Source organism: Opisthocomus hoazin, unplaced genomic scaffold (assembly GCF_030867145.1).
Source record: "Opisthocomus hoazin isolate bOpiHoa1 unplaced genomic scaffold, bOpiHoa1.hap1 HAP1_SCAFFOLD_118, whole genome shotgun sequence".
Lineage (NCBI taxonomy): Eukaryota > Metazoa > Chordata > Aves > Opisthocomiformes > Opisthocomidae > Opisthocomus > Opisthocomus hoazin.
In genome coordinates, this window is record NW_027448931.1 from 106,367 (window position 1) to 119,898 (window position 13,532).

The window sequence follows — 13,532 nt, forward strand, 5'->3', positions numbered from 1 at the left end:
ACAATCCCCCGGGAGGACCAGTGATGGAGATGGGTCAGGTTGGGGTGGGGCAGCACTGGGCTGCTCCCACCCACTGTGGGTGAAACCCGGGGAAGAGCAAAAGAAGAGTAAAAGTGAGAAAACTCCTGGGTGGAGATAAAAATAGTTTAATAAGAGGAGGAGAAGGAGAAGGAGGACAAAGACAGAGAAGGAGGAGAAAGGAGAAGGAGGAGGAGGAGGAGAAGGAGAAAGAGAAGGAGAAGGAGGAGAAGGAGGAGGAGTAAGAAAAGGAGAAGAAGAAGGAGGAGGAAGAGAAGGAGGAGAAAGGAGGAGGATAAGGAGAAGAGAAAGAGAAGGAGAAGGAGAAAGAGCAGAAGGAGAAGGAGTAAGAGAAGGAGAAGAAGAAGGAGGAGGAGGAAGGGAAGGAGAAGGAGAAAGAGGAGAAAGGAGGAGGATAAGGAGAAGAGAAGGAGAAGGAGGAGAGAAAGGAGGAGGAGAAAGGAGAAGGAGAAAGAGTAGAAGGAGGAGTAAGAAAAGGAGAAGAAGAAGGAGGAGAAAGGAGAAGGAGGAGGAGGAGGAGAAAGAAGGAGAAGGAGAAAGAGTAGAAGGAGGAGGAGGAGGAGGAGAAGGAGGAGAAGGAAGAGAAGGAGAAGGAGGAGGAGAAGGAGGATCAGGAGGAGGAAGAGAAGGAGGAGAAAGGAGAAGAAGAAGAAGGAGAAGGAAAGAAGGAAAGGAAAAGGAGGAGAAAGATGGAGAAGGAGAAGAGAAGAAGAAAGAAAGATGAAAGAGAAGGAGGAGATGGAGAAGAAGGAGAAGGAGAGGGAGAAGGAGGAGGAGGAGGAGAAGGAGAAGGAGAAGGAGAGGGAGAAGGAGGAGGAGGAGGAGAGAGGAGAGGGAGAGGGAGAAGGAGAAGGAGAAGGAGAAGGAGAAGGAGAAGGAGGAGGAGAAGGAGAAGGAGAGAGAAGGAGAAGGAGTGATGCAGAGGCCACCACTCAAACCACCTCCCACGGCGAGATGGATGCCCACCCAGTTTTTTGCCAGGAAGGCGGGCGTTTCTTAAACGTCTTCCTCTCCCTGGACCCACAAGTCCTCATGGAGATGCTGGGGCTCTTGGGTGTGGTTGGTCCCACATGCTGGGGTGAAAGGAAGGAGCCACCTTGGCCGTGTTGTCCAAGGCACCCGCTAGTAAAATCTCCTCCTCCTTTACGTCTATGTGCAGGCACTCATGTCTAAAAGCAGAGAGGGGCTCACAGAAACCCCCCCAAAAAAAAACCTTGGTGGAGGGCGGTTAGCGTCCCCCCAGATGCCTCTGAATTTCCCCCTCCAAGATCACCAAGCTCCTGAGATGAGACCGAACTCGTGGAAGTCCCCACCCAGGGAGGCCACAACCCCGTGATTTCATGGCTCGTCACCGTCCTGGAGAAGCTCCCTGGCCCACCAGAACCTGGTTCCTGGAGTTGGGAAGACCCAGGAGGGGGTTTGCGGTGGTGGGGGGGTGGGGTGGAGAGAGGCCTCCATGTCCACCAAGGAACCTGGGAAATGTTCTTGGAGACCATTTTCTGTCTCCAAGACTGACTCCTGGACCACCCCCTCTGCGTGGAAGAGTTTCTTCCAGTGGTTCGTTGGAGGTCTCCAGGCCAACGTCCTCTCAGACCTTGGGGGTCCAGGGCTGGACCCCCCGCATTGCTACTGGGAGATGCTCCAGGAGAACCTCCCAGTGCTACTGGGAGATGATTGTGAACCCCCCATTGCTACTGGGAGATGCTCTGGGCGTCCCTCCCAGTGCTACTGGGAGGTGCTTTGAGGACACCCCCATTGCTACTGGGAGAAGTTGAGGAACCCTCCCCATTGCTACTTGGGACATGCTTTGAGGACCCCCCATTGCTACTGGGGAGATGCTCCAGGAGACCCTCCCAGTGCTACTGGGAGATGCTTTGAGGACCCTCCCATTGCTACTGGGAGATGCTTTGAGGGACCCCCCCCATTGCTACTGGGGAGATGCCCTGGGGGTCCCCTCCCAGTACTACTGGGGAGGTGCTTTGAGGACCCCCCCCATTGCCTACTGGGAGAAGCTGGGGGACCCCCCCCATTGATACTGGGAGATGCTCGGGGACCCCCCCATTGATACTGGGAGATGCTCGGGGGGGGCTAAACTGGAACCACGCACCCCCCACCCCCCCCCACCCCCCCCCACCTCCCCCCCCCCCCGTCTCCCGCCTCGAAGAGCAAGCCGCGAGGTTTAATTAACCAGAATAATAATAATTAACAATCAAAAGGGCTCCCCCGCGCGCAGGGATGCTGCGGGGGGGGGGGCTGGGGGGGGGGATGGGGGGGGGGTCCGTGTTCCCCCCCCCTCCCCCCCCCGCGGCGTGGGATCACAGCCCGGGCCCCGCGGGAGTCGCTGCCCGCTGGGTGGGGGGGGAGGGATGGGGGGCGGGGCTTGGATTGAGAGGGGGCGGAGCCGGGGGGTGTCAATCCCTCGGGATAATCCTAGCGGGGAAGGGGGGCGGGCAGGGGTCGGGCCCCCCCCCCCCGGGATTAGCTGGGTGTGCAAGGGGTGGGGGGGGATAATCCGGGTGTTGCGAGGGGATGGGGGGGGCTAATCCGGGTGTGTGAGCTAATCCGGGGTGTGGAAGGGGGGTGGAGGGGGGCTAATCTGGGTGTGCGAGGGTCTGGGGGGGGATAATCTGGGTCCTTGTGCAAGGTTTGAGGGGGTTAATCCGGGTGTGCAAGGGGTGGGGGGGCTAATCCGGGGTGTGCAAGGGTCTGGGGGGGGCTAATCTGGGTGTGCAAGGGGATGGGGGGCTAATCCAGGTGTGCAATGGGGTGGAGGGGGGGCTAATCCAGGTGTGCAAGGGGCTGGGGGGCGTTTTAATCCGGCTGTGCAAGGCTTGGGGGGGTTAATCCGGGTGTGCAAGGGGTGGGGGGGTTAATCCGGGGGGGGTTTAATCCGGTGTGTGCAAGGGGCTGGGGGGGGTAATCCGGGGGGGGTAATCCGGTTTTGACAGCACCACCCCACGCCCCTCCCCCCCATCCCACTCTCACCTCCCCCCCTCTCCCCCCCCCCCCCCAGAGAGATCCCCGCGCGCCCGCTGCCAGGGCGGAGCCGGCCCTCCCCCCCCCCCTCCCTTCCCCCCCCCCACTCGAGTCCCTCCCTCCCCCGCGCCCAGCCCCGTGGAGCCGCATCCCCCCCCCCCTCCCCTCCCCCAACACGGGCTCCCCCATCCCCGGGACAGGCCGTGCCCCCCTCCCCCCCTCGCCTGTCGTGGCCCCCCCCTCCGCGTGTCGTGGGCCCCCCCCCGCGTGTCGTGGCCCCCCCCCCCTTCCTTCCCCCGTTTTTTTTTCCCCCTCCCTCCATCCACCGGGAGTTTCCCATCCTCCACCCGGAGCATCTCCATCTTCATCCTCCCCCCCCCTCCCCGCCCCCCCCCCTTGAGCTCCGTGGACCCCCCCCGGGCTCCGTGACCCCCCCCCACCTCCGTGACACCCACCCTACCACTCCGTGACACCCCGACACCTCCGTGACACCCCCCCCCACACCTCCGTGACTCCATCCCATCCCAGCTCCTACCCCCCCCCATCTCCCCAGACCCCCCCCAATCTCCGTGACCACACCCCCCCCCCGCCGAGCTCGCTGCCCCCCCCCCCCCCATTTTTAGCCCCCCTCCCCCCCCCCCAGCTCCTCCTCTGTGCCCCCCCCGCGGACAAACCCAGAGCAAGGTAAGACAACACCCATCCCCCCCCTCCCGAAAAAAATAGAGGGTCCCCCCTTTTCTGGGGGGGGTGGGGCACGCTGGGGGGGGGGTGGGAAGAGGGAGGGGGGTGGGGAGCTGGGGGAGGGGGGAGGGAGGGCACTGACACCCCCCCCCCCCCAAATCCCGGGACCCCCCCTCTCATCCTGGGACCCTCTCCCGCCTGCCCCCACACCCCCTAATACGGGAGGGGGGCAATTTGGGGGTGCTGGGGAGGGGGGAGTTTGCCAAGGGGGGGGCACCCAGCACCTCACCCCCCCGCCCCCGTGAAAACCCCCCTACCCCAAAAACTGGGGTCCCATGGGGTGCCCCCCCCCCCCATGAGCTTCCCCCAGCAAGTGCTGTCGCGGGGGGGGGCAATATGGGGCTGGGGGGGGTCCTATATGGGCCTGGGGGGGGGGGCAATATGGGGCCGAGGGGGCAATATGGGGGTGGGGGGGGGTCCTGTATGGGGAGGGGGGGGGAATATGGGTCTGGGAATATGGGTCCCTTTATGGGTCTGGGGGGGTTCTTTATGGGGCTGGGGGGTCCTAAAGGGGCCTGGGGGGGGGGGCAATATGGGGCTGGGGGGGGTCCTGTATGGGGAGGGGGGGGGAATATGGGTTGGGGGGGGGGTCCTTTATGGAGCTGGGGGAGTCCTTTATGGGGCTGGGGGGGTCCTATAGGGGCCTGGGGGGGGCAATATGGGGCTGGGGGGGGTCCTGTATGGGGAGGGGAGGGGAATATGGGTCTGGGGGGTTCCTATATGGGTCTGGGGGGGGTCCTTTATGAAGCTGGGAGGGTCCTTTATGGGGCTGGGGGGTCCTATAGGGTCCGGGGGGGGGCAATATGGGGCTGAGGGGGCTAATATGGGGCCGGGGGGGGGGGCAATGGGGGGGAATATAGGGCTGGGGTTTCCTATATGAGGGGGGAAATATGTGGGCTGAGGGGGCCAATATGGAGCCGGGGGGGGGGGTGTCTGGGGGGGGGGGGCCACGCCTGCGTCCTCCCGAGCTCATCAGTAACCAAGCAACTGCCTTAGCGCCTCTAATTAACCCTGATTAGTGCTGGGGTTAATTACCCCCACGGTCCGGCTGTGCTGGAAGAGGCCGTGGGGGGCGGGGGACAAGCTGGGGGTGCCCCCCATCCCCCACCCTCTCCCGATTCCCCCCCCCCCTTAGGCCAGGATCGGGCCCGCCCTGCGCCAGCCGGGAAATTCTCGTCGCCCCGTTAGATTTTTGTCTCGCTTCGTTTCGCCCTCGAATAAATTAAAAAAAAAAAAAAATCGACGGAAAAAACGGAGCTGAAACGAATTTTCAGGGGGCGGGAAGTGAATTTTCAAAGAATTAAAATCAAATTTCCAAAATCAGATGGTTTGTTAAAAAAAAAAAAAAAAAAAAAAATTAAATTGGGGTAAATATCAAACAAATCTGAATTATTTCGGGGGGCTGGCGGCGCAAGGCGGGGGGCGGGAGGGCGGGCCGCGCGGGTGTTGACGCGCTCGTGGCTCGCCCGGCTGCGAGTGTGCAAGGGGTAGGTTGCACCATGAGTGTGTAAGCAGGGTGTAATTTACTCTGTGTGTGTAAACTGGGTGTAGGATTTACTCTGAGTGTGTAAGCAGGGTGTAGATTGCACTGTGTGTGTGTAAGTGGGGTGTAATTTACTCAGTGTGTGTGTAAACTGGGTGTAGGATTTAACTCTGAGTGTGTAAGCAGGGGTGTAGATTGCACCGTGTGTGTGTAAGTGGGGTGTAATTTACTCTGTCTGTGTGTAAACTGGGTGTAGGATTTACTCTGAGTGTGTAAGCAGGGTGTAGATTGCACCGTGTGTGTGTAAGTGGGGTGTAATTTACTCTGTCTGTGTGTAAACTGGGTGTAGGATTTACTCTGAGTGTGTAAGCAGGGTGTAATTTACTCAGTGTGTGTAAACTGGGTGTAAGTTTCTCAGTGCGTGTGTAAACGGGGTGTAGTTTGTTCTGTGCGTGTGTAAGCAGGGTGTAGGTATCACGCTGCATGTGTAAGCGGGGTGTAATTTGCTCTGTACGTGTGTAAGCGGGGTGTAGATTTCACTATGAGTGTGTAAGCAGGGTGTAGGTATCACTCTGCATGTGTAAGCGGGGTGTAATTTGCTCTGTACGTGTGTAAGCGGGGTGTAGATTTCACTATGAGTGTGTAAGCAGGGTGTAGATTGCACTGAGTGGTGTGAGTTGCACTGTGAGTGTGTAAGTGGGGTGTAGGTTGCACCATGCATGTGTAAGCAGTGTGTAGGTTGTGCTGTGCGTGTGTAAGCGGGGTGTAGGTTTCACTCTGCATGTGTAAGCGGGGTGTAATTTACTCTGTGTGTCTGTAAGTGGGGTGTAGGTTTTACTCTGCGTGTGTAAGCAGGGTGTAGTTTGCTCTGTGCATGTGTAAGTTGCTCTGTGAGTGTGTAAGCAGGGTGTAGATTGCACCATGTGTGTAAGTGGGGTGCAATTTACTCTGTGTGTGTGTAAGTGGGGTGTAGGTTTCACTGTGCGTGTGTAAGTGGGGTGTAGGTTTCACTGTGTGTGTGTAAGCGGGGTGTAGATTGCACTGCACGGTGTAAGTTGCACCGTGCGTGTGTGAGTGGGGTGTACATTGTGCAGCGCGTGTGTAGGTGGGGAGTAGATTGCACCGTGTGTGTGTAAGCAGGGTGTAATTTGGTTGTGCATGCACAAGCAGGGTGTAGTTTTCTCTGTGTGTGTGTAAGCGGGGTGTAGGTTTTACTCTGTGTGTGTAAGCCATGTGTAGATTGCACTGAGCGGTGTAAGTTGCTCTGTGAGTGTGTAAGCAGGGTGTAGTTTGCTCTGTGCATGTGTGAGCAGGGTGTAAATTGCACTGTGTGGGTGTAAGCAGGGTGTAGATTGCACCGTGTGGGTGTAAGCAGGGTGTAGATTGCACTGCGTAGAGTAAGCTACACTGTGACTGTGTAAGCAGGGTGTAGTATGGTTGTGCATGCACAAGCAGGGTGTAGGTTTTACTCTGAGTGTGTAAGCAGGGTGTAGATTGCACTGTGCGGTGTATGTTGCACTGTGAGTGTGTAAGCGGGGTGTAGATTTCACTGTGAGTGTGTAAGGAGGGTGTAGTTTTGCTCTGTGCATGTGTAAGTGGCGTGTAGGTTTCACTCTGCGTGTGTAAGCAGGGTGTAGATTGCACTGAGCGGTGTAAGTTGCTCTGTGAGTGTATAAGCAGTGTGTAGATTGCAACATGTGTGTGTAAGTGGGGTGTAATTTACTCTGTGTGTGTAGGTGGGCTGTAGGTTTTACTCTGCGTGTGTAAGCAGGGTGTAGGTTTCACTCTGCGTGTGTAAGCCGTGTGTAGATTGCACTGAGTGGTGTAAGCTGCTCTGTGCGTGTGTGAATTGGGTGTAGGTTGCATTTTACGTGGGGTGTATCTTGGTTGTGCATGCACAAGCAGGGTGTAGTTTGCTCTGTGTGTGTAAGTGGGGTGTAGATTGCACCATGCATGTGTAAGCAGGGTGTACGTTGTGCTGTGCGGGTGTAGTTGGGGTCTAGGTTGCGCCGTGTGTGTAAGTAGGGTGTAGTTTGCTCTGTGCGTGTGTAAGCGGGGTGTAGATTGCTCTGTGTGTGTAAGCAGGGTGTAGGTTGCATTTTACGTGTGTAAGCAGGGTGTAGATTGCACTGTGAGTGTGTAAGGGGGTAGTAGATTGCTCTGTGCATGTGTAAACTGGGTGTAGATTGCACTACACGGGTGTAAGTTGCACTGTGAGTGTGTAAGCGGGGTGTAGTTTGCTCTGTGTGTAAGCAGGGTGAAGATTGCACAGAGTGGTGTAAGTTGCTCTGTGAGAGTGTAAGCGGGGTGTAGATTGCACTGTGAGTGTGTAAGGAGGGTGTAGATTGCTCTGTGCAGTGTAAACTGGGTGCAGATTGCACTACATGCGTGTAAGTTGCACTGTGAGTGTGTAAGTGGGGTGTAGGTTTCACTCTGCGTGTGTAAGCAGGGTGTAGATTGCGCTGTGTGTGTAAGTTGCTCTGTGCGTGTGCAAGCGGGGTGTAATTTGCTCTGTGTGGTGTAAGTTGCACTGAGACTGTGTAAGTGGGGTGTAGTTTGCACTCTGCGTGTGTAAGTGGGGTGTACTTTGCACTGTGCTTGTAGGTGGGGTGTAGGTTGCACCATGTGCATGTAAGCGGGGTGTAGATTGCCCTGTGAGTGTGTAAGCAGGGTGTAGATTGTACCATGTGTGTAAGCGGGGTGTAATTTACTCTGTGCTTGTAAGCGGGGTGTAGGTTGCACCACGTGTGTGTAAGCGGGGTGTAGATTGCCCTGTGAGTGTGTAAGCAGGGTGTAATTTACTCTGTGCTTGTAAGCGGGGTGTAGGTTGCACCACGTGTGTGTAAGCAGGGTGTAGGTTGTACCATGTGTGTGTAAGCGGGGTGTAGATTGCCCTGTGAGTGTGTAAGCAGGGTGTAGATTGTACCATGTGTGTGTAAATTGCTCTGTGTGTGTGTAAGCGGGGTGTAATTTACTCTGTGCGTGTAAGCGGGATGTAGGTTGCACCACATGTGTGTAAGTGGGGTGTAGATTGCCCTCTGAGTGTGTAAGTGGGGTGTAATTTACTCTGTGCGTGTAAGCAGGGTGTAGGTTGCCCTGTGAGTGTGTAAGTGGGGTGTAGGTTGCACCACATGTGCGTAAGCAGGGTGTAGGTTGTACCATGTGTGTGTAAGTTGCCCTGTGTGTGTGTAAGCGGGGTGTAATTTACTCTGTGCATGTAAGCGGGGTGTAGGTTGCACCACGTGTGTGTAAGTGGGGTGTAGGTTGCACCGTGTGTGTGTAAGCAGGGTGTAGGTTGGTTGTGCGTGTGTAAGTAGGGTTTAGATTGGGTGGGGATCTGCTCTATAGGGGATGTGCTCTATAGGGGGTGCAGAGCCTGGGGTATGTGCTCTATAGGGGACGTGCTCTATAGGGGATGCAGGGCCTATAGGACGTGCTCTATAGGGGAAGTACTCTATAGGGGACACAGGGCCTGTGGAATGTGCTCTATAGGGGACGTGCTCTATAGGGGACGCAGGGCATGTGGGATGTGCTCTATAGGGGACGTGCTGTATAGGGGATGCAGGGCCTATGGGACGTGCTCTATAGGGGATGTGCTCTATAGGGGATGCAGGGCCTATAGGACGTGCTCTATAGGGGAAGTACTCTATAGGGGGCACGGGGTTCGTGGGACGTGCTCTATAGGGGACGTGCTCTATAGGGGACGTGCTCTATAGGGAGTGCAGAGCCTGGGGTATGTACTGCATAGGGGATGTGCTCTATAGGGGGTGTAGGGCCTGTAGGACGTGCTCTGTAGGGGACGTGCTCTATAGGGGACGCAGTGTCTATGGGACGTGCTCTATAGGGGAAGTACTCTATAGGGGGCACAGGGCCTGTGGGACGTGCTCTGTAGGGGAGGTGCTCTATAGGGGGTGCAGAGCCTGTGGTATGTACTCTATAGGGGATGTGCTCTATAGGGGGCACAGGGTTCGTGGGACGTGCTCTATAGGGGACGCGCTCTATAGGGGATGCAGGGCATGTGGGACATGCTCTATAGGGGATGTGCTCTATAGGGGATGCAGGGCCTATAGGACGTGCTCTATAGGGGAAGTACTCTATAGGGGGCACAGGGTTCGTGGGACGTGCTCTATAGGGGATGCAGGGCCTGTAGGACGTGCTCTATAGGGGATGTGCTCTATAGGGGAGGTGCTCTATAGGGATGCAGGGCCTATAGGACGTGCTCTATAGGGGATGTGCTCTATAGGGGAGGTGCTCTATAGGGAGTGCAGAGCCTGGGGTATGTACTGTATAGGGGATGTGCTCTATAGGGGGTGTAGGGCCTGTAGGACGAGCTCTATAGGGGATATGCTCTATAGGGGACGTGCTCTATAGGGGATGTGCTCTATAGCGGATGCAGGGCCTATAGGGGATGTGCTCTGTAGGGGATGTGCTCTATAGGGGATGCAGGGTCTATAGGGGACGTGGTCTGTAGGGGATGTGCTCTGTAGGGGATGCAGGGCCTATAGGGGACGTGCTCTATAGGGGATGCAGGGCCTATAGGATGTGCTCTATAGGGGACGTGGTCTATAGGGGGCGTGCTCTATAGGGTATGTATTCTATAGGGGATATACTCTATAGGGGATGCAGGGCCTACAGGATGTGATCTACAGGGGACGTGGTCTATAGGGGACACAGGGCCTATAGGACGTGCTCTATAGGGGATGTGCTCTATAGGGGATATACTCTATAGGGGATGCAGGGCCTGTGGTATGTACTCTATAGGGGACATGCTCTATAGGGGATATAGTCTATAGGGGATGCAGGGCCTGTGGTATGTACTCTATAGGGGGCGTGCTCTATAGGGGACATGCTGTATAGGGGATGTGCTCTATAGGGGATGCAGGGCCTATAGGACGTGCTCTATAGGGGACATGCTCTATAGGGGACGTGCTCTATAGGGGATATACCCTATAGGGGACATGCTCTATAGGGGACGTGCTGTATAGGGGATGTGCTCTATAGGGGATGCAGGGCCTATAGGACATGCTGTATAGGGGACGTGCTGTATAGGGGATGTGCTCTATAGGGGATGCAGGGCCTATAGGACGTGCTCTATAGGGGACATGCTCTATAGGGGACGTGCTCTATAGGGGACATACCCTATAGGGGACATGCTCTATAGGGTACGTGCTGTATAGGGGATGTGCTCTATAGGGGATGCAGGGCCTATAGGACATGCTCTATAGGGGACATGCTCTATAGGGGATGTGCTCTATAGGGGATGCAGGGCCTATAGGACATGCTGTATAGGGGACGTGCTGTATAGGGGATGTGCTCTATAGGGGATGCAGGGCCTATAGGACGTGCTCTATAGGGGACGTGGTCTATAGGGGACACAGGGCCTATAGGACATGCTCTATAGCGGACGTGATCTATAGGGGATGTACTCTATAGGGGATGCAGGGCCTGTGGTATGTACTCTATAGGGGACGTGCTCTATAGGGGACGTGCTGTATAAGGGATGTGCTCTATAGGGGATGCAGGGCCTATAGGACGTGCTCTATAGGGGACGTGCTCTATAGGGGATATACCCTATAGGGGACATGCTCTATAGGGGACACAGGGCCCATGGGCCGTACTCCGTTGCCCGTTGCGGGCAGGGGAAGCGCAGGCAGGAGCTGGGGGTCCGGACGCCTGGCTCCGCCCCCCCCGCCCCCCATAAGTGTGGGGCTGTCGCCGCCCCTATAGATGCTGCTGCTGCTGCTGCTGCTGGCGCTGAGCGCGGAGCCCACCCGGGCGGCCGTCCACGTCAACCTGACCGAAGGTACGGGGGGGACACCCGCGCGCACGGGGACACCGCGTGCGTCCCCCGCCCCCTCACTGGTGTCCCCCACCCCCACCCCAGGGTGCCAGATCATCCACCCGCCGCGGGACGGGGGCATCCGCTACCGGGGCTTGACCCCCGAGGAGGTGCAGAGCGTCCGCTTCCTGCCCTTCGACTACGAGATCGAGTACGTCTGCCGGCCCGACCGCGAGATCGTGGGGCCCAAGGTGCGCAAGTGCCAGCGCGACGGCACCTGGACCGCCATGGGCCACCCCAGCCGCTGCCGTGAGTGTCCCCGGGGCCACCACCGCGGCGCTGGCGCCGGCGCGGTTGCCGTCGTTGTCACCGTCGCTGTCCCCATCCCCAGTGTCGTCGCCATCCTCGTCCCTACCATTGTCGCCATCCTCATCCTCATCCCCACCATCATCGCCATCCTCATCCCTACCATCATCCTCATCCTCATCCCCACCATCACCGCCATCCTCATCCCCATCTCCACCATCATCACCATCCTCATCCCCATCCCCACCATCATCACCATCCTCATCCCTACCATCATCACCATCCTCATCCCCATCTCCACCATCATCACCATCCTCATCCCTACCATCATCACCATCCTCATCCCCATCCCCACCATCATCGCCATCCTCATCCCCATCTCCACCATCATCACCATCCTCATCCCCATCCCCACCATCATCACCATCCTCATCCCCATCCCCACCGTCATCACCATCCTCATCCCTACCATCATCACCATCCTCATCCCCATCCCCACCATCGTCGCCATCCTCATCCCCATCCCCACCATCATCGCCGTCCTCACCATCTCCACCATCATCACCATCCTCATCCCTACCATCATCACCATCCTCATCCCCATCCCCACCATCGTCGCCATCCTCATCCCCATCCCCACCATCATCGCCATCCTCATCATCTCCACCATCGTCGCCATCCTCATCACCATCTCCACCATCATCACCATCCTCATCCCCATCCCCACCATCGTCGCCATCCTCATCCCCATCCCCATCCCTATCCCCACCGTCATCACCATCCTCACCCCCATCCCCACCGTCATCACCATCCTCATCCCCATCCTCACCATCACCACCATCCTCATCACCATCTCCGTCAACGTCCCCATCCCCACCATCATCACCATCATCACCAGTACCATGACCTTCACCATGAGCATGACCATCACCGTTACCATCACCATTAGCATCGAAATACCACCACCATCACCATCATGACCACCATTACCCTTACCATCACCTTTGCCTTCACCATTACCATGACCGTCACCATGACCATCATCATCACCAGTACCATGGCCATCACCATCATCATTACCATCACCATTAGCATCGAAATACCACCACTACCGTCATGACCACCTTTATCCTTATCATCACCTTTGCCTTCACCATTACCATGACCATCACCATCACCAGTACCATGACCTTCACCATGACCATCACCATCACCGTTGCCATCACCATTAGCATCAACACACCACCACCATCATCATCATGACCACCATTACCCTTACCATCACCTTTGCCTTCACCATTACCATAACCGTCACCATGGCCTTCACCATGACCATCACCATCACCGTTACCATCACCATTAGCATCGAAATACCACCACCATCACCATCATGACCACCATTACCCTTACCATCACCTTTGCCTTCACCATTAGCATGACCGTCATCATCACCAGTACCGTGGCCTTCACCATGACCATCACCATTACCATCACCATTAGCATCCACATACCACCACCATCATCACCATGATCACCATTACCCTCACCATCGCCTTCACCATCCCCATCCCCATCCCTGTCACCCCACCAGCACCCGCTGCGCTGCTAGGGGTCACCCTGGGCAGGATTTGACCCCGCTTTGCACCCCCAACCAGTGAGGACCTGCCCCAAAATGCACCTCAGCCTGGAGAACGGGCAGGCGGTGGCGCGGGCGATGGAGCGGGTGCCGGTGGAGGGGACGTGGACCGAGTACAGCTGCAACCCCGGGTTCCGCCTGGTGGGCAGCGCCCGCAGTAACTGCACCAAGCTGGGGCGCTGGAGCACCCCCAAACCCATCTGCGAGCGTGAGTGGGGTCCTCCAGGGGTGGGAGTTGGGGAGATGGGGTAGGAGGATCCCTGGGGTGGGGGTTCAGGTCTCCATGGGGTGTCTTTGGGGTTGGGTGGTCTCTGTTCAGGTCCTCATGAAGGTCCCTGTGGTTGGGGGGTCCCTGGGGTGGAGGTTCAGGTCCTCATGAGGGTCCCTGGGGTTTGGGGGTCCCTGGGGTTCGGGATCAGGCCCCATGGGGTGTCTCTTGGTATGGAGGGTCCCTGGGGTGGGGGACCAGGACCCCATGGGGTGGTCCCTGGGTTTGGAAGGTCCTGGGGTGGGGGTTGAGGCCCCCATCGGGGTGTCCCTGAGGTTGGGGGGTGCCTGGGGTGGGGGTTCAG

The 13,532-nt window shown here is 57.3% G+C and overlaps 1 protein-coding gene across 1 annotated transcript; it reads left to right on the forward strand.

The window, feature by feature from the left end:
- Positions 1-3,656: 3,656 nt before the first annotated feature.
- LOC104334304 (gamma-aminobutyric acid type B receptor subunit 1) lies at positions 3,657-13,212 on the forward strand. Its single transcript, XM_075412200.1, has 4 exons — positions 3,657-3,699; positions 10,967-11,042; positions 11,124-11,327; positions 12,980-13,212. Exons 2-4 carry the CDS (start codon positions 10,967-10,969, stop codon positions 13,210-13,212), a joined length of 513 nt encoding a protein of 170 aa, XP_075268315.1. The 5' UTR covers positions 3,657-3,699.
- Positions 13,213-13,532: the final 320 nt, after the last annotated feature.